The 23,323-nt window shown below is 45.5% G+C and overlaps 1 protein-coding gene and 1 long non-coding RNA gene across 5 annotated transcripts in view; one reads left to right on the top strand and one right to left on the bottom strand.

Moving 5' to 3' along the window:
* Nucleotides 1–3,122, top strand: part of TMEM273 (transmembrane protein 273) — a 32,637-nt gene extending 29,515 nt beyond the window's left edge. For all 3 annotated transcript variants that reach the window (XM_043518509.1, XM_043518508.1, XM_038410432.2), the window contains one exon: nucleotides 1,267–3,122. In XM_043518509.1, the coding sequence (XP_043374444.1) occupies nucleotides 1,267–1,285 (19 nt within the window). In that variant the 3' untranslated portion in view covers nucleotides 1,286–3,122. The remainder of the gene's footprint in view (nucleotides 1–1,266) is intronic.
* A 16,637-nt stretch (nucleotides 3,123–19,759) lies between these two features.
* On the bottom strand, nucleotides 19,760–22,404 carry LOC122461045. 2 transcript variants are annotated; one of them, XR_006282736.1, is made up of 4 exons: nucleotides 22,351–22,404; nucleotides 21,644–21,724; nucleotides 20,110–20,181; nucleotides 19,760–20,032 (listed from the first exon to the last, which is right to left on the bottom strand). It is a non-coding gene; the product is annotated as an uncharacterized LOC122461045 (long non-coding RNA). The 2 variants fall into 2 exon arrangements; XR_006282735.1 differs by lacking the exon at nucleotides 22,351–22,404 and adding an exon at nucleotides 21,904–22,068.
* Nucleotides 22,405–23,323: the final 919 nt, after the last annotated feature.

Raw genomic sequence — 23,323 nt, 5'->3', positions numbered from 1 at the left:
ATCAGCTATGCCTCAACCCCTGTGAGAAAGGTGGATCAGTATTATCATCTGCAGCTCACAAAAAGAGAAACTGAGGGGAAGCAACTTGATGAAACCACACATCAACTGAGTTTCAAAGCTGGGGTTATGTCATATGATTTTCTGTCTCCCCTGCCAACACTCTGCTCAGTCCTGCAGGCTACTTGCTGCCAGGGACTCTGCATGCTGTTAGCTGACCCCTTCTTGCAGGGGAAGGTGGCATCTGCAGTCATTTCCACAACTATATACACAGGTTGGAAATACATATTTGTACATCAGTCAATTGTTAAAACAGGGCAGCTGTAAAGACACGGAGATGTCTTGCCAAACAAGAGTTAACTGTGAGGATCTTTATGACTGTAGAAATGCTCAAATAATATTAGAATAATGCAGGGGTTCTCAAACTGGGGGTCTTGAGGTTATTAGATGGGGGTCGCTGGCTGTCAGCCTCGCACATGGCGGGTCTCTGGCTCTAAAGAAAGGGTGCCAAAATAGAAGTTCACCCAAGGTGCAATTTTCTCTAAGGCCAGTCCTGGGACTGTGACAACATTATAGGGCTGGATTGTTCAACAACTGAAGAGTTGCATTAAACCGCAGACCAATCAGAATACCAAGAGTGACCAAAAAACCCCTCATTTATAATTAACAGTCAGACTCACAGGCAAGGCTGGTCCTGGGGGAGGCTTGCAGGGGCTATAGCCACCCCAAAATTTGCCTTAGCCCACCCATAGCCACCCGTCCCAGCACAAGGGGCAAACATTCTACAGAAGTAAGGATGGCATAGTATGGCATTGCTACTTTTGCAGTTTTGTGCTGCTGATGGCGGCGGCGCTGCCTTCAGATCTAGGCACCTGGCCAGCAGCCACCACTCTGGCCACCCAGCTCTGAAGGCAGTGCCTGCCGCCAACAGCAGCACAGAAGTAAGGGTGGCAATGGGGCAAAGGGTGGCAATGGCGCAATGTAAACAGTGATATTGACAAAGTTTCTACCCCCTATCCCCCCGCTTATTAAACAGTAACTATTTAACTCGAGAGGCTTGCTGTGTGAAAGTGGTCACTAATACAAAAAGTTTGAGAAACAACTGGCATAATGGATTAGAATGACTTTCCTTCCATTTAAAAAAATATTTTTTTATTTACTAAATAACATTTCTCCAGCTCTAACTTTAGTATGTTACCCTAGATCATTGCTGCCAAAGGGAGAGAAATAAAGTCCTGTTTATCTAGGATATTTTTTCTTCTTTTTCAGAGAAGAAGTCAATTTATAAGAACAGCAAAATACAGTTGACCTCCAGCCATTTTGGAATGGGGTACATTCAGACTGGACATTTAACTACTGCTGTACCTGATCTCTGCATCAATGGAAGACCTTCGTCCATGGGGCTGTCTCACCAGCCCCAAATTCAGTTTTTTGAAAAAGTGAACCGAGTGACTGATTACAGGAAAGGCTTTATAGTGTGCACAACCTAAGGTTATCTCTGCACTCAAAAAACATTGTGCTCTCATATTATGTGCCTGAGGGGAATGCATGATGGAAATACACACGAGATGGGCTTTATTCATTAACAGGTCCTGTTTGGGCTATGATAAGTATATGACTTATTTTAAAGGTGCCCCAAAACTAGAGATGGGTTCAAGCAGCAACGTTCATCTGCATTGACATTACAAGCACCTCAGAGATGGGGTTGAAGGGAGAGAAAATGGCAAGAGGGGTTGCTCAGCCCATTGCAAATATAGGGGCCATTTGCAAAATGTGGAGTAAGGTTTAGTTTTTGAACACCAGCCCCTTGATGCAAAAGCTACAGGTGTTCTGATCTGGGGCCTCAATTCTGTACCTTAACTAGAAGGTAGAGAAAGGGGATTATTCATGTTCTTTCTTTAATATATATTTATAACCCTTTGTTTTCATTTTTTATTTTATTTATTTTTTCCTGAGAATTTATCAATTTTTATTACCATAACAACAAAAGCAGCTGAAAATCTGTGCAAAAAATTATTACTAATTTTTTTGCGTAAATACCAGGGTCTATTTTGGTGGACAGAAAGATGGGGGCGGGGGGAAGTATTCAGTAGATTTGAATTCCGTTCATCAGTTTGGTTTGCTGCAGAACTAAAACAGAACTCAAAACACAATGCCACCTCTGTTTAAGAAAACAATACATCTCTAAACCCCAATAAAACTTTTCATTTGAATAAACAGTTTACTGTTGTAGACTTAGACCTAATAGCCTATAAATATTTACATTCAATAATTGGGCCACACCATATGCAGCGCGTACACTCAGCTTCATCCTTTAAGCTGTGAATCTAAACTTTGTAGCTCTGGCTCATCTCTAAAGACACATAAATTCTACAATATCATATTTTAATCCTAGGCTTGATTGCTAAATTTGAATTTAGAGCCCGCTTCTGCTCTCAGTTACATCAGTATCAGCCTGGAGTAATTCAGTTGAAATCAGTAGAGTTTCTCCAGTTCTGCACCAGAATTTGTCCTTTTATTCAACAATGCTTTTAGTGGTGGTAGCCTGAACCCCAAACTGGAAACACTGTGTCTCAATAAGAAGGACTGACCACTTGTTTGTTTGCCGAACCATGGAAACGAAGGCCCCAAATTAAGTAATGAACAGGAGCAGACTCAGTTGATCCTACATGGTTAAACAAGAGCTGAATGAGGGTCTTAATGATCAATGCACATTCATTGCTTGGCCATATCATAACTGCACAGCTGTAATGCCAATTTTTTGCACCTGTGAAGAAAAAATATGTTTACTGTGTCTAAAATCATGACAAAAAATGTTATTTGTTCTATACTCAGCGAACTGGGGGATTCCAAATATGTCAGTGAAACTAGTCACCATGGATCTCTCTGCTTTGAAATACACCTCATCTTTCATTGCTCAGAATAAGGGGGAAATGCAGTTGAGACAAAGAAAAGAGCTATATTAGAATGATTTGCTTGGATTCCCAAGGTGTCTTTTATCCAATTCAATAGCAAATGCTGCTAATGAACTGCTATGTTAACAGATCACCTAAAGCAGTAATGCGATACTTGTAAGTAATTTTGTGGGGGGGGGGAAAGAATAAACCATTGTGTAGGGTATCTATTGATTGATTTGCTTCCTTTAGCATCATTTTAATTAAGACTGCTGGTTTGGAACAGGAGAGAGGATGTGGTCATGGAGGGAAGCTGTACCTTTACTTATCTTTATCTTTATGAAGAACTCTTTCCTTCACACCCTTGCAGAACTGCATAGGAAAATGAGACATTACAGGCAGGCAGTGAATGGGCTGGGTTGGGGAGTGAGGGTTAATAATATAGATCAGGTAAATTTAAAGGGCTGAAGAATAATACTCTGTCCAGGAGAACATGGGCTAGGAATGAAAAATATATTATGGTTTGGAGTTTCAAAAGCACTCAGGAGTGGCCTAGCTGTGCTCCCATTGAAATCAATGGCAATGTGAATGTATGATAACTCTCCCCCACTCACTCTGTCTCATAGATGGTGGGCATAATAGGCCAGGGAACACCAAACCTCTCCTGGCGCAGCTGCCGCTACCCTGCCACCTGATGCCTGGGCCATGGGGTTCCCTCCTGTGCTCCACCTCTTTTCCTCCCTGCTCTGTCCCTTCCTCGAGGCCTCCACCACTACTTGGCAGCTGAGTGCTTCCTCTCCTCCACTCCATCCCCCCTCTCCAGAGGTCCCCACCATTCCCCGCATCCTTGTGGGCGGTGGAGACCTCGCTGGGAATGGGGGGGTGCAAGGGATGAGGGACTTGGAGAGCGCATGCAGCAGGGGCCTTGGGAGAAGGGGTGTGTGGAGGAGAGGAGGAATGCAACAAGCAGCAACGGGGGGCGGGGCGAGCAGCGGGGGCTGGCGTGGAGTGTGAACGGGGCCCCGGGTGGAAGAGGTGGGAGTCGAGCGAAGAAGAGGTGGGACAGGGAGCTAGCCTACCCCCAGTGGAAGCTTCACCCACCGCCCATGCTCTGCCTCTGGGCTATCTACTTAGACTGCAAGCTCTTCAAAGCAAGGCCTGGCTTACTATGGGTCTATAAAGTGCCTAGCACACACTTTAATGCACTATGGTCAACATTTTCAGAAATGCTCATTAATTCTGTATTCTTCTGGAGGGCTCTGACCAGTGTGAGCTGCCAGAAGCTCAAGAACCAGTTCCTTCACTCGCTTCACGTCTTCAGCAGCACTTTGGTGGCACATCCTTCAGTCCCTCCAGGTCTTCGGCGGCACTGAAGGACCCACAGCCGAAATGCCGCCAAAGACCCGGAGCGAGCGAAGGACCCGCTGTCGAAATGCCACTGAAGGCTCAGAGTGCCACCGGCTCAGTAAACATTCACATGGGAGCCTCCCCAGCCGAGAGCTCAGGCGGGACGGACAGGACAGTCCCACGGGCCACATCCTGTCTGTCCCGCCTGAGCTTCCCCACCCCTTTAACAACTGGTTCTAAACCGGCTTCAAAATTTAACAACCAGTTTGCGCGAACTGGTGCGAACCGGCTCCAGCTCACACTGGCTCTGACCCTGCACCATTGAACTCAATGGGACCTCTGCCCACGACCAAGTCCTGTTTGTGTACCCGACTTGAGACACCTTGTGCCTAGTTGTCAGAGATGCTGAGCACCCAAAGCACTCAATGAAATCATTGGAGTGAGTCTGGATTTATACCAGTATGAACAATTTCAGAATTAGCCCCCTGATATGCAGACAACTACATTCTCTATTTCCTACTGGACCATGCTCCTTCCTCCTAGCAGATGTACAGAATAATGATGGATTGGCTCATTTAGATGAGAAAACAAATGTTTACTTGTATGTCACCTACTAACAGTTAGGGTTTCATACACACCATGCATTTTTAACGAAGAAGTAAGCAATCAATACATTTAGTGACAACAGTTGTCCAGCAGCTGCTGGAATTGTTCACTAGACAAAGAGATTTCAGAGTAGCAGCCGTGTTAGTCTGTATTCGCAAAAAGAAAAGGAGTACTTGTGGCACTTTAGAGACTAACAAATTTATTAGAGCATAAGCTTTTGCATCCGATGAAGTGAGCTGTAGCTCACGAAAGCTTATGCTCTAATAAATTTGTTAGTCTCTAAGGTGCCACAAGTACTCCTTTTCTTTTAGACAAAGAGAGAGCATCAAATTCTGCTCCCAGTTACACCACTGTAAATCAGGAGTAATTGTTGAAGTCAATGGGCCCAACTGTGCTCTTACTCATATTGGTATAAAATAGGAGTAATTCCACAGAACTCACTGAAGTTACATTGGTATAAAAGCACCGGCAGTGAGATGGCAATCAGTCCCAGTGAATCAGGCCACACTCGTATACATCTGGTAAATGAGCGAAGAATCTTCTCCCATGTTTCCCAAACAGGACACATTGTGAAACATGTCAATAGGCAAAACAGTTGCCTCCTGGATATTCCTTAGCTGATCTCCTACCCATAACTGGAGAATCAGGTCACTTTAAATGTAGCTGTCAGGCAACAAAAATGCCCTTCACTAATCAAGTGCAACAGAAATAGACAATTACCAAAGAAGGGGCTCTGTCTGACTCACCAATGAAAAATAGGAAAAAATATAGCCAAAGGAAAATATATACCTACCACACCAATATGGCATATAGGTAGAATACCTGAAGACATGACACACATTCACAGAGAGTACTAATTAAACACAAGACTGAATCAGAGAAAGGTATGTGTGGTGATGGAACAGCAGGTGTGGTTTTCTAAGAGCTACGGGGCACCTACAATTCCAGTGGGGGCTGTGAGGGTCCAGTACCTCTGAACCCCCCTTACACATGTACTGCTCTATCATAATCAGAAGGGAGTGAAATAAAAATGAGTTGCTCTTGGCTATATCATACACAAGTGAGCTGTAGCTCATGAAAGCTTATGCTCAAATACATTTGTTAGTCTCTAAGGTGCCACAAGTACTCCTTTTCTTTTTTACAAGGCCCTTACCTTCTCTAATTTGATATCTACATCCTTATCTGGCCCCCCCATTACCATAGCATCTGAGCACTTCACCATCTTCAATGTAATTAACCTCCCAAAACCCCAGAGTGGTAGGGAAGTGTTCTCCCCATTTTATGGAGAGGGCCATGAGGCATAGGGTGGATTAAATGATTTGTTCAAAGCCCCTCAGGACACATACAGCAGAGTATGGAAAAGCACCCGCCCTAGCCTGGGGCTTGGAAGAGGCCTTTACAACTACACAATCCTGCCTCTCTAATATTGCTGCTGTGTGATGATTACCATGTTTTGTCTTACCTAATGCATGCTCTTGTCGGATACCTTAAAATTAGACCCTATAATTCTCTTTTCATTCACAACAATGTGAATCAGGTGACCCGACAGAGAACTCTGTGGCATTATGTTGGTATAAAGGCAGTGTGAGCTGACACTCAGGACCAAATACAAATGTTCTCCTGCGAATAAAGCCCATCCTCTGTGTTCCTTTTACAAACTTGTTCAGTCTCTATAAACCACGCCATGGTTGGGCATGGTTGGGCATAGGATGGTGGTAAAGTCTAACTTGTAGTACCAGCCCCAGTGCTAACTCATGGTTTCTCCTGAATGTGATCGTCACAAAGGCATTTCACCAGACAGATTATGTTACACTTGTGGCTAGAGAACTAATTCTGAGTTATGCATGATTAAAATGATTACTTTTAACCGTATTCTTCAGTAATTCCATGATGCTTAGAGAAAACTCACAGGCTTGGGAACAAATGCAGACACATTCTCTTGTGACTATTGTAAGGGGACTAAAACTAAAACTAAAAGGGGGGAGTTTGGGTTGGCTAGCTCCCAGTACCAAAAGAAAGGGGATCGGTTGATGGGGAATCAGGCGCCTGAGACTGTCAGCCCCCAGCAACAATGAGGAGAGGCCAATGCTCCAGGTCAGCCTGATTGACAGGGTGGGCAGGCTAATCAGGGAGTCAGGAGGCCAGGGAGGGTCCTGTTCTCCCTGTGAGCTGGAATTGCCTGGGTCAGACAGAGTGGGGCGGAGCTAAGGAGAAAGTGGGGGCCCAAGCTGGGCTGGGGATCAGAGCTGGGCCAGAGCCAGAGGGGCCAGAACAGCAGCCCAGGAAGCAGGTCAGTGGTTGGAGCAGAGTCACAGAAGCAGCCTGCAGAGCAGACCTGTCCTGGGAGCAGAGCTGCAGCAACCAGAGCCAGAGGGGCCAGAGGGGCCAGAGAAGCAGCCCAGGGAGCTGGAGGCAGAGCAGCAGCAGCAGCCGCCGTGCTGAGGCTTAGTGGAGCCGGAGCTGAGGCAGAGTGGAGCTGGAGCTGGAGCAGTCTGGAGCCAGGTGCGGTGAGCAGCTGGGAGAGTGAGGGGGACCCTGGGCAGCGGGCCCAGCACAGGGAGAAGCCCCCAGCCAAGATACCTGGCAGGCCAGACTTGGAGGGGGATTGTAACCCCGAGGGGGGACTGACACTGGGAAGAAGAGTCCTGCCACCTAAAGCCTGAGGGCGTGTAGCCACCACCAGAGCAAGTGTCCAACCCGCAGCATCCCTGCAGCACAGCCAGGGCCTGAGAAGAAGGCCTGGGACTTACAAGGACCAGACTGAACTGCCCTGACATTCCAGAGACAGTTTGTGATGTTCCCTGCCACAGAGCGGGGTGATGTGTTTTCCTTTAGCCTTTCCCATTTTTTCCTTATTTTTTTTAATTTGATTTGCTGTTTAATAAATTGTATTTGCTTTCAACCGTATGTAATGATCAGTGGGTCAGGGAAGCACCCAGTGTGGAGAGAGCACCCCAGAGTGGGGACACCCTAGCCCCTTCCCTAAGTGACCATGACAAGGTTGGGGATCGAGCCCCCAAGAATCCTGGGCCCAGCCTTGTTGGGGTTACGAGGACTCTGCTACACAGGAGAGTGGAAGGGGAGCCCTTGAGGTCAGGCAGGCCTCTGGGTAAAGGAAGTGGGAGTGAGGACTCAGATCCTTTCGCTTGCCTATTTCACCGGGGTAGTGTATAAGTCAGGAAAGTTCCCCACAATAGTGGGACCATCCCCCTGCTTACACTAGTGCTTGATGACTCATGTCCACTGAATAGAAAACACAGAGCATTTTGGCTACACTGTGCCTCATGTCTTTGAGGTCATTCTCCTCCTCCCCACCATGTATCCTGTGGAGCTGCTCCCTGCCTCAGAGACCACTGGCCTCCCGCATAGGCCTCAGACCACTGGGGCTACCGCCCTGCCCCAGGCCCCTGAGAAATCACTGCCCTCTCCCAGCTCCTGTGGGGTTACCCCCCCATCTCAGAGCCAGGTGAGGTCCATGTCCTCCCTGGTTCCTGTAAGCCTGCTGTCCAGCCTCAGCCCCTGAGGTCACTCCACCCCATGTGTCTCCAGGAGGCTGCTCCCCTTTCCATTCTGTATCCTGTGTGACTGCCCCCCTGCCTTAGGGTCTTGAGACCTCACCACATCCCTAAATTCCATGGAGCTGCCTGTGACGCTTCCTGGGGGTACCCAGAGTTGTGGGGCACCTCGCTAGCACCTGCCCTTAGCGTGAGGAAGCCCTGGCTGTGCCTGCCAGGGTCTGCTCCCTGACTCCTCCAGCCATGGGCAACACAAGCACTTCTCTCTCAGCCTGTGCATGTTAGCCATGGGCACCTCTAACCCCCTTCTCCATGGGGGATGCTCAGTGTCCTGCCCCTGGTCCACTGGACAAGCACGGTATTCACAGTGTCACTGCCCCCCTGCCTACCAGTTTCACCCTCAGATAATTGCACCACATAACATACAGCACTTAGATAAATGAATTTCTACTGGGTTCCACTATCAATTTAACAATACATAGAGAGTCAAGTGAAAGCTCATAGAAATATTGGAAACAAGTGATTGATCCACAGAAACGAAAATGATACCATGCGTTCTAGAGCCTAGACTTAGTTAACCAGATCTCTCAGCTATGAAACAGGCAGGCTGTAATCCCTTTTTCATGGGTCAAGACACACTGTCAGCTTGGCCAGGCCCCAGGGGGAGCAGAGGAGAGGCAGTGGGGAGCAAAACTGGGGGGGGCAGGGGTATTAGTTCACAAAAATTCTGTTGGGGGTCAAGTTGTGGCAGCATATAGAACCGTCTCTGTCCTAAACAGCATTGCAAATAAGAAAATACAGGCAATTATTGCTTTCCTCATGACTGTGCCCAAAGTCTGGGGGTGCAAAAAGTGGAAGACAATGGAGCATATCGATGTATGAAAAGTTGGGGGGGGGCAAGATCTCCCTTTGCCCCATGGTAAATGATGCCTCTGGCTGGGGCATCCAGGATTGATCTGGAGGTTGCAGAGACAGAATTAATTGCTGGGCAGGGAACTGATGTGAGGGTGAAAGCTTCTGCAGTGGAGGCCAAACTCACCTTAATACATTTGGGATCTGAGTCAACACTGAGTCTCTCTCACACACACACCGCGCCCCCGGGGATGGGCAGGGGGAAATCAACAATCAGAAAACAGACTAAAAAACACAATCTAAGCTTTTTTTAAAAAAAATCTTATGATTTTGGGGCCAATCTCATGGTTTTGACTCATCATTTTTGATCTCTTGAGGTTGGCAATGCTGTTACTCCCTGCAGGCTGTGGTTCAGCCCCCACCCCCACCTCAGTGATTTTTCCCCCTTGTGGCCCAAGGAGGTTGCTCCTTGCCTAAGACCCCTGAGAGGTCACTGATCCCCATGTCCAGTAGGGCATCCCCCTGCCTCTGGCCCACGTAAGGATGCTGTGCCCCTGCATCCTATGGGGCTGCTCCTCTGTGGTCACTGCCTCGCCCCATAACATTTGAGGCTGCCCCCGCCTCAAGCCCCTGAGAGGTCCCTGCTCTGCCCTTCTTCCCCCCAAATCCTCCCCACCCAGGGATGCCATGCCTCAGGCAGAGGCAGGCCAAGCTGCTACGAAGGGGACCCGAGCCCATTGCAATGAAGAGCCGCTTGAGTCCTGAGGGGACCCAGAGTGAGGAACTGATTTTGAGTGCTGGGTTTGGGGTGTCGGGGAAGTGATTGGTTTTGAGAAGGGAGAACAGCTTGGTTTGGAGATGGACAGTGGGCTGATTTTTGAAGCGAGAGACCTGATAGTGTGTATGTGGGGGAGAACGGCTGATGTACTGTGGTGTGGGATTTATGGGGAGAGTTGTATTGTCATATGGCCTGATAATCTAGTTATTGTGGGTTAGCACAGCTGGGTATAATGATGCAGGCACAGTGATGCCAACTTTCATGATATTATCAGGAGTTTCGTGCTATTTGGAATTTTTCTTAAAGCCTCAAGTCCTGGAGTCATGTGATTATGTGAGACTTCACTTTCATTTAAAGTAAAAAGTACATTTCTAACCCTCATGGTTGCAGAGAAAAGCTTGCAAGTATGACCCCCATGCACCATAAAGGCTCAGAAACCAGACAGCAAATAAAAAGAACCCCCAAAACAATTACTAATATTATTTATAATTATATCATTGTTTTGGGGCCTGAGCAGTGATTTTGGAATACTTGGGGTTGGAAATATTTCAGGCATAAGCTCAGCAAACAACAGAACCACATTTGTTCACTAGTGGAGAGAGTACAGAGACAGCCCCTCTGCTGCAGCTGTTACCAACCAGGTCCCATCTTTCCCAGAGGCAGGGAGCACAAAACAACCTCAACTATACATGCAAAATGATGAGGTGTAAACTGGCTGTTGCCACTCAAGAAAGAGATCTTGGCGCTATTGTGGATAGTTCTCTGAAAACCTCCACTCAATGTGCATTGGCAGTCAAAAAAGGTAACATAATTTTAGGAACCATTAGGAAGCAGAGAGATAATAAAACAACATATCACAATGCCACTATATGAATCCTTGGTATGCCCACACTTTGAATGCTGCATGCAGTTCTGGTCACCCCAACAGAAAAAAGCTCAGTAGTATTAGAACTAGAAAAAGGTACAGAGAAGGGCAACAAAAATGATTAGGGGTATGGAACAGGTTCCTTAAAAGGAGAGATTAAAAAGACTGGGACTGTTCAGTTAAGAAAAGAGAAGACTAAGGGCAGGAGGCATATGAGAGAGGTCTACAAAATCATAAATGGGGTGGAGAAAGTGAACAGGGAAGTGTTAGTTACTCCTTCTCATATCACAAGAACCAGGGGTCACCCAATGAAACTAATAGGCAGCAGGTTTAAAAGTAATATAAGGAAGCACTTCTTCACACAAGGCACAGTCAGCCTGTGGAACTCATTGCCAGGGGATGTTGTGAAGGCCAAAAGTATAACTGTGCTCAAAAAGAATTAGGTAAGTTCATGGAGGCTAGTCCATCAATGGCTATTAGCCAAGATGCTCAGGGACGCAACCCCATGTTTTGGGTGTCTGTGAACCTACAACTCCCTGATGCTGTGAATGGGCGACAGGGGATGGATCACTGGATGATTACCTTTCTGTTCATTCCCTCTGAGGCAACTGGCATTGGCTGCTGTCAGAAGACAGGATACTGGGCTAGGTGGACCATTGGCTTGACCCAGCATGGCTGTTCTTATGTTCTTAATTACTTTCTGAAACAGGGAACACATGGGAGGGGCCACATCCTATAACGGCTGTCTGTGGTACACCTAGGAACACCCTCTCACTCAGTCACTGTCATAGTGTAGTGGGAGTGTTCTGCTTTCTGGGGAACCATGTTCCAATTATTTCCTTCTGAAAGAGGAGGAAAAGTCAATATAGAGAGTGAGGGGGAAAAGTGATGAGCAGATATGTTGCTTGCATTTAAATGCAAACATCATGTAAATTTTCAGATACTTTGACAGGCCAGTGATGGTAGGTCTGCTCATCCCTGTATCCTGTGGGACTGCTCTCCACCTGAACCTTGTAAATTCACTGCCCTGTATCATTATTATAATTGTGTTTCTGCTTTAGCCCTTCATTGTTATCAGTAGGTACTATCCAAATCCCAGTACAAAGTATTCATGAATAGTCTGAGCCAAGTTAAAAATAATATTTTCTATATACAACTGATGGCACTACAATGAACACCCACCCCTCTGTGTAAATCTTGTTAACACACCTGAACCATCTATACACCAGGCAGGCAGTAAGATCATAGAATATCAGGGTTGGAAGGGACTTTAGGAAGTCATCTAGTCCAACCCCCTGCTCAAAGCAGGACCAAGCCCCAATTTTTGCCCCAGATCCCTAAATGGCCCCCTCAAGGATTGAACTCACAACTCTGGGTTTAGCATGCTAATGCTCAAACCACTGAGCTATCCCTCCCCCACAAGATGTGAAGGGGGAGATCCTCCTCTCAAACCCAGGTGAAATAACCTGCCTATTTGTTCTGATTCACATCTAAAATGAAGAGGCACACCTTAGCAACTGCTAGGGCTTAGGGAAGGCTAGTGAAAACGGGCATCACTGTATGTCCAGAGATGGCTTGTACCAGACATGCCTGAACTCTGGGGGACTTGGAATCGAAACCTGGACTGAAACATGAACCAAACAGAAAAAACCTCAGACCTGAACACCCATAAACTTTGGGGGAAAGTTTCTAAATCTGGATCCAGAAGGGGTTCCCAATTTTGCAGCTAAAATCCATTCTGTTGGTAAAAAAGACCCTAAATAAATGAGTTTTCCAATTGGGCTAATGCAGCTGTTCCTGCTGTAATGAATGCTGCTCCTGGAGAGGTTGTCTACCAGGACTGAATTTTGACTTCTGGTCATTAAGGTTACACACATTTCCTAGCTGAACTAAAGGACCAGGTCACTTGCTGGCAGGAAATAATAGATTCTAAACTTCACATATGGCCTAACCAAAAGGGAGGTGGGGACAAAGCCACTTTGTGTTAGCAGGCGTTGGAGTCAATTGGCTCTCACCAGTATTTAGGGCCTGGGACTTTTCCTTTGATTTCAATGGGAATATTTTATATTTAGCTTAATGGGAACAAGATTGGCCACTTAAGCATTGATATTTATGGCACACATATAAATTGTTTCCTTAGGTAACTTGGGTCACAAAACCCAAACAATTACGAACAAATAGGACATTCAGTATATGCTCTAGCACATCCATTACTAAACACCAGGCTTCACCATAAGAGCGAGTTTCAGGAAAGCTTATTATCTATGAGGTTATCTGATTGATCTGCAAGGGTTGGATGTGCAGAGGGCACAGAAGGAAAGGGTCAAATTACCGTTTGCCACTGTTGCATTTTAGATTGAGTAAGATCTGTACAGGTCTCGAGGAAAACCACTCAAAGGTCAGGCCGAGTCCGGAAGTAGTGCTAGGCCTTAGACCAAACAGCAGCTGTTCGTCCTCTGCTCCCAGCCCTTCCTGCTGACTTATTTATTATCTCCTCCTGCGTCATTTGTCATAATCTCTGACTAGTCAGGCCAATTAATCATGGCTCAGAAAAAATGAGATTTCTCACAAGGAGATTATCCGTCTCTGACAAATGAGAGATAATTCAATTAGTTTCCTTTTCTAAACATTTATTAACTGGTTTGGGTAAATTAGCCCATTTTGTAATTTAGCTATAATTTGGGACTATTTAATATATCATTAGGTGCACAAAATCCTATGTTAATGGAACATTATAGTTGAGATTTTAATTACCCCAGAGAGAATGTGGAGGTAAGGGGTCTGATTCCCTTATGGAGGGGTCTGATAGAATGTCATAGGTACAAAAGCTACAGGGATCTAGAGAAATTACCCTTAAGAGCCCCAGTTCTGGAAAGCATTTAAGCACAAGCTTCATAACTTTCCTGAATAGAGTGCTTTCCTTGAATTGGGGTCAAAGCCTGCAGAATTTACCTGATAATATTTATCAATTTTTTTGAACCATCCTATAGAATCCTATAGTGTGCATATATATACATACATACACACACACCCCTACCCAATACAGTGGGTCTCAACCTTTCTATACCTGGGATCCCTCGGGGACTTCCCTTCCATCTAGCCAGAGGCAATTAGCAGAACTGGAAGGCTAGGGTGGCCACAACCACCTGCTTGTGACCCTATATCTCAGGAGTGGCCAACCTGTGGCTCCGGACCCACATGCGGCTCTTCAGAAGTTAATATGCGGCTCCTTGTATAGGCACCGACTCCGGGGCTGGAACTACAGGCACCAACTTTCCAGTGGGCCAGGGGTTGCTCAATGCTCAACCCCTGGCTCCGCCACAGGCCATGCCCCTTCCTGCCCCCTTCCCTGAGCCGCCGTGCCCTCGCTCCTCCCCCCCAGAGCCTCCTGCACACCACAAAACAGCTGGGTGGGACGTGCTGGGAGTGGGGGAAGACGGACTGATGGGGGACTGGTGACGTATTACTCTGGCTCTTTGGCAATGTACATTGGTAAATTCTGACTGCTTCTCAGCCTCAGGTGGGCCACCCCTGCTATATCTATTGAATTCTATAGGATAGTTTGGAGAACCTGCTGAAATGTTGTTTCCTGGTTAATTCTGTAGGCTGTTTCTATAATGGTGTTGCCAATTTCATACTAGTGCAATTCTCTTGGCTTCAGTGGAATCATTCCTGATTGACACTGGATCAGAATTAGACTCTTTCACACTGGGGTAAATCAATGCCCTGAAGCCAATGGAGTTTGTGTGTGTAATGTAATAGAACTACAATAAATATACTGTAATATGACACAACTCACTTCATCTACTCAATCTGACTAGAGGAGCTGTATTGAAAGTGTGCTGAAGAGAATGTACAGTAAATAGATGACCCTTCTCGGTGGCTCACTTAGCCCTCCCTTCTTTGTGCTTTGTGTGCATCCAGAAAAATGTCCCAGGAGGAGGAAGAATGCGAACTTCAGGCTGCTTCTGCACTGACTGTGCAGATAAACTCCCACTGATGACAATGAGCTCAGTGGGTGCAATGGCAGCCTGAGGAGGGCTGGGTCACGTGAGCGAGAAACAGCAACTTCATTTTGTTCAAATCCTGCATCTCCCGTTCTTGGGCTGCTCCAGCTTATGCCCTTTTGTAATTGCCCCAGAGACTAACGCAGAGCCACCGAAACAAAAAGGACACTGGACTGCCTGAGTAATCAAAGTCCTTTACAGTGAGAGCCGTAAGAAGCTCAGTCTATTTAATTTATCCCGGAGAAGTTGAAGGGATGACTTGGTCACACTCTGTAGCTGAATGCTGTTTAATTTAGCAAAGGTAGAATGGGATCCAGTAGCTGGAAGCTGAAGCTAGACAAATTCAGACTGGAGGTTTCAGAGTAGCAGCCGTGTTAGTCTGTATTCGCAAGAAGAAAGGGAGTACTTGTGGCACCTTAGAGACTAACAAATTTATTAGAGCATAAGCTTGTGATGCATAATGCTGTGATGCATCCGATGAAGTGAGCTGTAGCTCACGAAAGCTTATGCTCTAATAAATTTGTTAGTCTCTAAGGTGCCACAAGCACTCCTTTTCTTAGATCTACATCCAGATACCTGAGAGGGAGACATTCCTTAGAGCGGTTTCAGAGTAGCAGCCGTGTTAGTCTGTATCCGCAAAAAGAAAAGGAGTACTTGTGGCACTTTAGAGACTAACAAATTTATTTAAGCATAAGCTTTCGTGAGCTACAGCTCACTTCATCGGATGCATCACAGCATTATGCATCACAAGCTTATGCTCTAATAAATTTGTTAGTCTCTAAGGTGCCACAAGTACTCCCTTTCTTTTTTCAGACTGGAGGGAAGTTTTTAACAGTAAATGTAATTAGCCATTGGAACCATTTACCGAGGGATATGGTGGGTTCTACATCTTATAGAGTCTTTAAATTAACACTGAGTGGCTTTTTCTCAACCAGGATTGATGGATTTGATTCAGGAATCTCTGGATGAAATTCTATGGTCTGAGTTATGCAGAAGGTAAGACTAGATATTCATTTGGTCCCTTCTGACCTTTAAAAAAAATCTATGAATCTGAGCATTTGTTGCCAAAACACTAGTTTTTCACATAATAAAGGGAGTGAGTTATATATATTTTAAATACAGACATTTCCTTTGTTATTTCTATAGGTTTGCTTTTAAAAATGCATCTCAATCCCAACAGTGATGGTATACAAGCAATAGATTTCCTTATGTTAATCCAGTGTTGGAGAAACTCCTGGTGTTTTTAGAAGACCGTGTCCAGTAATTTAAGCCCTAAATATACATGGTAAATTAGGTATTATGAGACCTAATATGAATAAAAATGTTTTCACAAGTTACTCAAAAAGTAAGTAATAACAGTGGGCTTAATTCTGCATTCAGTTACCTCGAGTTGCTCCACCGCTGTCACTGGAATTACTACAGGGTAAAAGTGGTGAAAGTGGGAGGAGAATGAGGCCTATTCTATTTTTATTGAAATAGTCCCCTATTTAATTGAAAAATTTCGATATATATTAATATGATACAACTCACTCCAGTCTGACTAGTGGAGCAGTGTTGAAATTGTGCTGAAGAGAATGTACAGTAATGCATGACCCTCTTCTTCTGTGGCTCACTTAGCCCTCCCTTCTTTGTGCTTTCTCCAAGGCTGTGTGTATCCAGGCAAAAAGACAGTCTCCTTTTCCCCCCACTCCACCAACTTTCATGCTTTAAAGCAGTGTACTCTATTGAATTTGGTTATATGCAAGTACTTTTCTAAAAAAATATTATCATGAAGGATTCTATTATGCGAGCCTTGCTCAGGAGAAAGTCCAACTGACCTCAGTGGGAATTCTGCCTGAGTAAATGTCCCATTGAAGTAAATGAGACTACTCTCATCTGCTTATAGTTAAATTCATAAGTCTTTGCAGAGTCAGGGCCTATCCTTTGAAAGGTCTTTCATTAACTCTCTAAGGTGTGGTTAACAATACAGGTAAAGTTTTTTTAAACTATTGGGCCAGATTTGTTCTAGCCCTGGTACACCACTTTGTTAGACCCATTCATACTCCACAAAGGGGTGGGGGAGAATTCATAGGCTCTGTGGATGACCACAGTACGTTGCCACCTCAGAAGCCCCAATATAGGGAAGCGTATTGGGGGATGAAAAGGGTGCACCATGGGCACACAGCACTGTGAAGTTTTTGGCTGGTGACATAGCTCAGTGGGAGGCTTCCAGAGGCTATGATAAATTAGAATGACTCCGATGGCTCTAATTCACCCCAGGGATGCAGTATAAATTACATTTCAAGCATGCATGTGCCTTGTCTTTCAGGTTGTTTTTTGAATGTATCCTACCTGTGTGGTTAAACGCTGATACCTCCTTTTGAAAAACTGAGCAGAAAAAAATTGGGGCCAGGGAGAATTCTGAAATTAGTTCCAATGGTGTAAATCCAGAATATCTCTGCCAAAGATTTACACAGATACTTAAGGTCAGAATCTGGCCCAGGGGGATCAGCAACTTTAAGCCCTTTCACATGTTTTATTAACCCACCAAGGTCATTTATGATGGAAATAGTGAGAAAATGCTACAGATGTTATTCATTAGTGGGACATGACTCACATTTCATCTTAAAATGCAGTGTGCAGATTTTTTAATTACAGTGACTAATAGAGCATATGCTGTGTTTTGTAAGTAGGCCGTGTTTTAAGTAAGGTTTTGATTTTATTTACTTTCCTAAGGTTACTGCTGGAGAAGGCAATAATAGTTGTAACATGCAAATGGATCAAAGGAACAGAGAAGGTCTCCATGTATTATCAGAAACATGTGTTTTGGCATCACACAGTTGCAGCTGGTAAGCAGAATGCTAAGATTCCCCAACTTCACTCAATTTCCTCCTTCTCAATTATTATATTTCTCTAGCCTAAGGCTGTACCCCATAATTACTGTATATTTTAGTGCATGCCCCATGTACTACTATTTTTAAAGAGATATAGTCTCCCTTTTTTTCTCCCTACCAACTTTCATTCTTTACAGCAGTGTACTCTTAGAAAATTACTTGCATATGATGCAGTTTGTATTATTCTTATTTACTAATGGTCATGCTACAGTAAACCTAGTTTCTTTTTTGGTCAAATTGTGGATTGCCATTTACTGGCAGCCGGACAAGAGTATGCCTGAAAATCAAACTATCGGAGCAGAAACTTGGCCACTACAAGGTTTTAATCAAACTGCTGACATGAATAGATTTTTTTGGTTTTATAACAGACGTTTCATAGAATCATCAAAAACAATGTAAAATTGCTCAATAGACATCTTTCCCTTGAATATTCCCTATAGGATCGCCTCACTGCTTTGTCCAGAGGTTTTACACCACGTTTATATCTTGCAGATGTCCCACCTTTTGCTGCATCACTGCCAGAGCTCAAAAACTAAGCAGTGGCAGGCTGGGTCAGTATTCGCACAGGGGACCTCCAAGGAACACTTCAGTGATGCAGGAAACAGTGTAGGTGGCGCCCTCCTCTGCAAATCACTGCAGAACCAATCCCAGCCTGGCGTTAGAAGGCTCTGTGCTGCTGGAGCTGCTCCTTTTCAGGAGATGTGAAACGGAGGCTTAATTATCTGTGGGTGTGATTGAGTATTTAGGTTGGTGGCAGCATTTGCTTTGGTTAACTTGTGAGTCCCAAAATTTTTTAAAGTTTAAGGACATGTTTAATGCTCCTCTGCAATTGCCTCACTTTCCATCACAATCCTATGTTTCAGTTATTTATGTCTTTGAGTCGAAATTTTCCAGGCTTGGTCTCTGTATCAGTTTGAGAGGTTTTTTTGTTTGGAGAGACTGAGCAAAACTTGTTCAGCTATTTGAAATGTTAAACACAAAACTAGTCAGAAAAATGTTAATAGCTTTAGCACCATCATGGTTAGGAGATGGCACTTGAAATTTGTCAGAGGAACAATTCAGAGATCAGAGAGGTGTCTTACACTGACCCCCATGAAAATCCATCCAGATTAAGCTAATTTATAAGACATGGGGGGGGGGGGGAAGCATGCCTGTACTTGTGCAGTAGAATTTGTTTGATTCTCTCTCTTAATTCTGTGATAACCCTGCACACTCTGCAACCCCGCTTTGCCTATTACATCACATTCAATATGATGCATACAGGCTAGAGCTCCAGACAGGACACAAGCAAAATGGATGTTCTTTGGGGGAAAGCAACACATCAAAATACCTTTGGTGCATTCTAGTCTCACCTCTTCCACTGCGCAGTATAAAGAATTCTGCGTACTTCCCAATCATCTATTACTGAGCAAGTCCTTAGAAGGTAAGCAACTATCCTTCCCCATCCACTTTGAAGATCAGATTGGTAACAAAACACCCTTTTTACAGATAGGGCAGATCCAAGAGTTTATACAAAGTCACCTGCGACAGCCCAGTTTTGTGAATGGCAAATCCATGTCTCATCTACATAGCCATACTGTTGCTAAGAAAAAAAAAATCTGCCTAATGTGTGCTTGGCTACAGTAAAATTTGGCTTTTTCTGAACACTCAAAGCATCCTTAACAAAGAGCACTTGAAATTCCTATCTCTGCTCCTTTTTAATAGTGGTTTCCCCCATCACAAGGTAGCTGGTCCCTGTGAGCAGAACTGGGCCCAGTGCCCATGTGTCAGAGCTGGTGAGCCCAATCCATCCAGTTAAAGGGGGATAGACTACACTGGGGCCTATAAAGAGCTGCTAGAGAATAGGAAATAGGAGATGGAAGGGAGTGAGTGGGACTGGCTGTGCCTGGGGAAGGGAAGCCACTGTGGAGTGGAAAAAAGAAAAGGAGGACTTGTAGCACCTTAGAGACAAACAAATTTATTTGAGCATATGCTTTCGTGAGCTACAGCTCACTTCATCGGATGCATTCAGTGGACTAACTCCTGTGTGGGTCCCTGGCGTGAAGGGCCAGGTGGTTATGGAAGCAGCCCTGGGGCTACTGCTCCAGGAAGGGAGCAAAGCTGACCTGAACTGGGAAGCTACCAGAAGCATGTGTGCAGGAGACCCTGCAGGGGTGGCCCTGAAGCCCAAGAGAAAAGAAATGAGCTGAAAGACTGTTTTGTGTAGCTTTGCTTGACTGTATTAAGGAAACTGGGCATGGTGACAAGTGTTTGGAAGCTGTGCAGAAATCCTGCCTGGGGACACCTCCGATTTTTCACCTTTAAGGAGATGAGGAAACATATACAAGATATTGGTTCTGTGGTTTTACAAAGGAGAGAGCAAATAAACTCCCTACCAGACCAGCCTGGTTTTCCCCCCTAAAGGCAGCTATTATACATCCTCCTCCATGACATGTGCAGACCATGTCCTGAAAAAGAAATATACCAACAACATTAAAACCAAATGAGTAACATTTCCCTATGTTCAAAACTGTGGTGAAATGCTTTAAAAGGATCAGCAGAGAACACAGAAGTGAGGAGACTTTCAGACCAATTAATCAGATTAGAACTTTTATAGGGAGTAGGGAAACAGTGGACTGGTTCACAAGTTTGCTTGAGACATGCAGAGAATCCCAAACAAGGAGGGAAAATGTAAGGAGGCAGAAGAATTGCTTAAGGTAGTAAATGGGTTTTAAGCAGGAGTGCCAGGATGAAACCAAGAAAAATGCTCTGTCTGAGCTTCAGTCTGTTAGACTGGGGAACTGACTGAGGGGAAGTGGGGCATTATTTGGGGGGGGGGTATTTATAACAGGGCTGGACCAAGCTTTGGAGAATGGCTGCTAGCACTACATATTGTACTAACATTGGCTGGCACCTTAGGACTGTTTTCAGCTGCATATAACTTTCCCTAATGTTAACCATCTGGGCTGAAATTTTACGTGCTAGGTGTCTGCCTCAGGTTGAACTATTTTGAAAAATTTCAACCAAATTGATTCAGCCGGTCCTGGAAGCAAAGCTAGGGGAAAATCCATAGTTTTGCCCATATAAAAAACTTCTGGGGACCTTTTCTTTGAAAATTCTAGCACCCTCATGCTTTAGAGCAGAGGGAGTAGCCTTTGTGTCAGCAATGTGCCTTTGCTGTCCCTGTGAATTTAGCCATGCATTATGCCTCTGAAAAACAGCAGCATGCACATGCTTTTGGACCTTTGCAGCTAAAAACTCCAAGGATTCCAGCTGCACTGAACATGCTCCAGTCTGGACGGGCACAGGGATGGGCAAGACTTTGCCTGACATGACAGCTCTGCTCTGGGGCAGGGTAGGGGTGGGCTATGGAACTGAAAGCAGGGGGATGCCCCCTGCTGGGTTCAGGTAGCGTGGAGAAGGAAGCCACATGATCTGAATGCTGAGGGGACAAGTACTAGACCTACAGGGAGGAAGGGAGTAGTTAGGACAAGGAGCTAGGAAGGGCTAGAACTGGGACAGGGGAGGAGAACTAGGAGTTGGGTTGGGAGGAGACTGGAAGTGGCTGGGCAAGGAAACTTGGAGCTGGCAGCAGAGGAAACTGGGACCAGTTGGACAAGGAGACTGGAAGTGGGATGAAAAGCATGAGGAGTGGAGAATAATTGGCTAGGACAGGAGAATGGGCCAGGGACAGGTTTGAGGAGACTGGGCAAAAGGGGGACACAAGTTTATGGAGGAACAAACAAAAGAATCTGACCACTAGAGCACACTCCCCTTCCAGAGTGTGGAGTCGAACCCTATATTCCTGAATGTCATTCCTCTGCCATCAGCAGATATCTGTAAAATCCATGAGAATAGGGTTGCTTCCCCTTCTAGTTCTGGTCCACAAAGAGGATGATAACCTACTATTTCTATCAGTTACTCCATTACCTGAAGTGACAGAGGTCCAGGTGGAGGATCAAAAGGTTCCAGCCTTGCTGATGAGCCATGAGGGTGTCAATATGTTGCTACCTAAAGGAATTTCTGTTTTCGCAGTTTGCTTTAAAGAAAAAAACCTAGGAAATGACACACAAACAAGTGTTAAAAGAATATTGATAAGGAGACTAAGTCAAGTGCTTAGAAGCTAGGAAATGCCAGAATTAAGGTTGTCTGTACAACCTTAATTTGTCCATATAATGGGGTTCACTCACCATTCTGGCTCCTCCTTCCAGCTGTCATGGGAATTAGTTCTGCATTGTAGTGCACCCTCTTCAGGTGGTTCCACACTGCCATCACTTCTGCTCCAAGACCCACATTTCTCCAAGGACTGCAGCATCCTCTTCAACAACACAGCTCTCCAGCTGTGCCACACTCTGTGCTCCCTCCTTCCAGGGGTCAGTATCATAGTCCCTCAATCCAGCCACTTCCTCAGTGGCAAATGGGGGCAGGGGAGACCCAGACCCACCCACTACTCTAGGTCCCAGCCTGGCAATCCCGTAGATGGCTGCCCTTGCTGCGCCCCCTCCGACTCCTCTGTAGATCTCCCTGGGCCACTTCCCCCAGCCCCAGCCCCCTCTTTGCCCTTGCTTCAGGGCCTTAGCCTGCAGATCCCTGCAGCCTGCCAGGCGCTGCCTTTAGTTCCCTGGGTCTCTGCCTACAGCCCTCCACCTGCAAGGCAACTAGTCCTCATCCTCAAGCTCCAGGGGGTGACCAAAGCTATTCTTTTCTGCAGCTCTTCTTATATGGGCCTGCCTAGCCCTGATTGGCTGCTCCTATAAGCCCTTCTGTGATTGGCTGCCTCCTGCGCAGCCTCCCTAGGGCTCTATTAACCCCTGAGAGCTCAGTGTGGGGCAGGCGCTCTATCACACACCCTCTTGGGTGTCTGCATTGTGATGCAGTCTTGAATTACATGACTGATTACATACTGCCTCCTAAAGTGCCTGGTCCTATTGGTCCAATAAGCCTGAGCCAGGCAGATCCCCCTCCTTCAGTGCACAGGATGGACCTGCTCCAGGGATGAATCAGGGATGTGCAGTGAAGGAGGCTGTTGTTTGTAGGACCCCTGCCTGGTTTGTTGCAGAAGTAGGGAGGTGTGCAGTCACTGAATAGGGGATTGCAGGGAGAGGAAGGAAGGTCTCATGGTTAAGGCAGTTGAATGGTGCCCTGGAGAACTGGATTCTATCCCCTCCATTGATTACCATTGAGGACTCATCGCTAAGTGCCTAAGTCACTGAGCAGAGCAATTCCTAAATATCTTTACAAATCTGGCCCAGAGTCTCCTAGCCATCCAGGGATGGTAGAAAGCATTACTTGCAGATCTGTAAGAGCTTAGCAGCAGCGGGGGATCCAAGCACTCTAAAACCACAGGCTGAACTGACCTATTTTGTGTGCATGCTTTCAACCAAAGGAGAATTAACTGTGGCCACAAACTCTGCAACTCCGCACAACCAGTCATTCATAAACCCAAAAGGTCATGACATTGTTCTTATTCCAAGTCCTAGACACATCTGATCAGTCTACACAGTAATGGTTCTTACAGTATGCACAGCACGCCTTTGAAATGGAAGAGAATTCCTCAGAACTGGGATAATTTCTTTTTAATTAACAAATAATAATTGACCTCAGCATTAT

The sequence above is a fragment of the Dermochelys coriacea genome, chromosome 7 (assembly GCF_009764565.3).
Source record: "Dermochelys coriacea isolate rDerCor1 chromosome 7, rDerCor1.pri.v4, whole genome shotgun sequence".
Lineage (NCBI taxonomy): Eukaryota > Metazoa > Chordata > Testudines > Dermochelyidae > Dermochelys > Dermochelys coriacea.
This window is presented reverse-complemented; position numbering and strand designations above follow the sequence as displayed.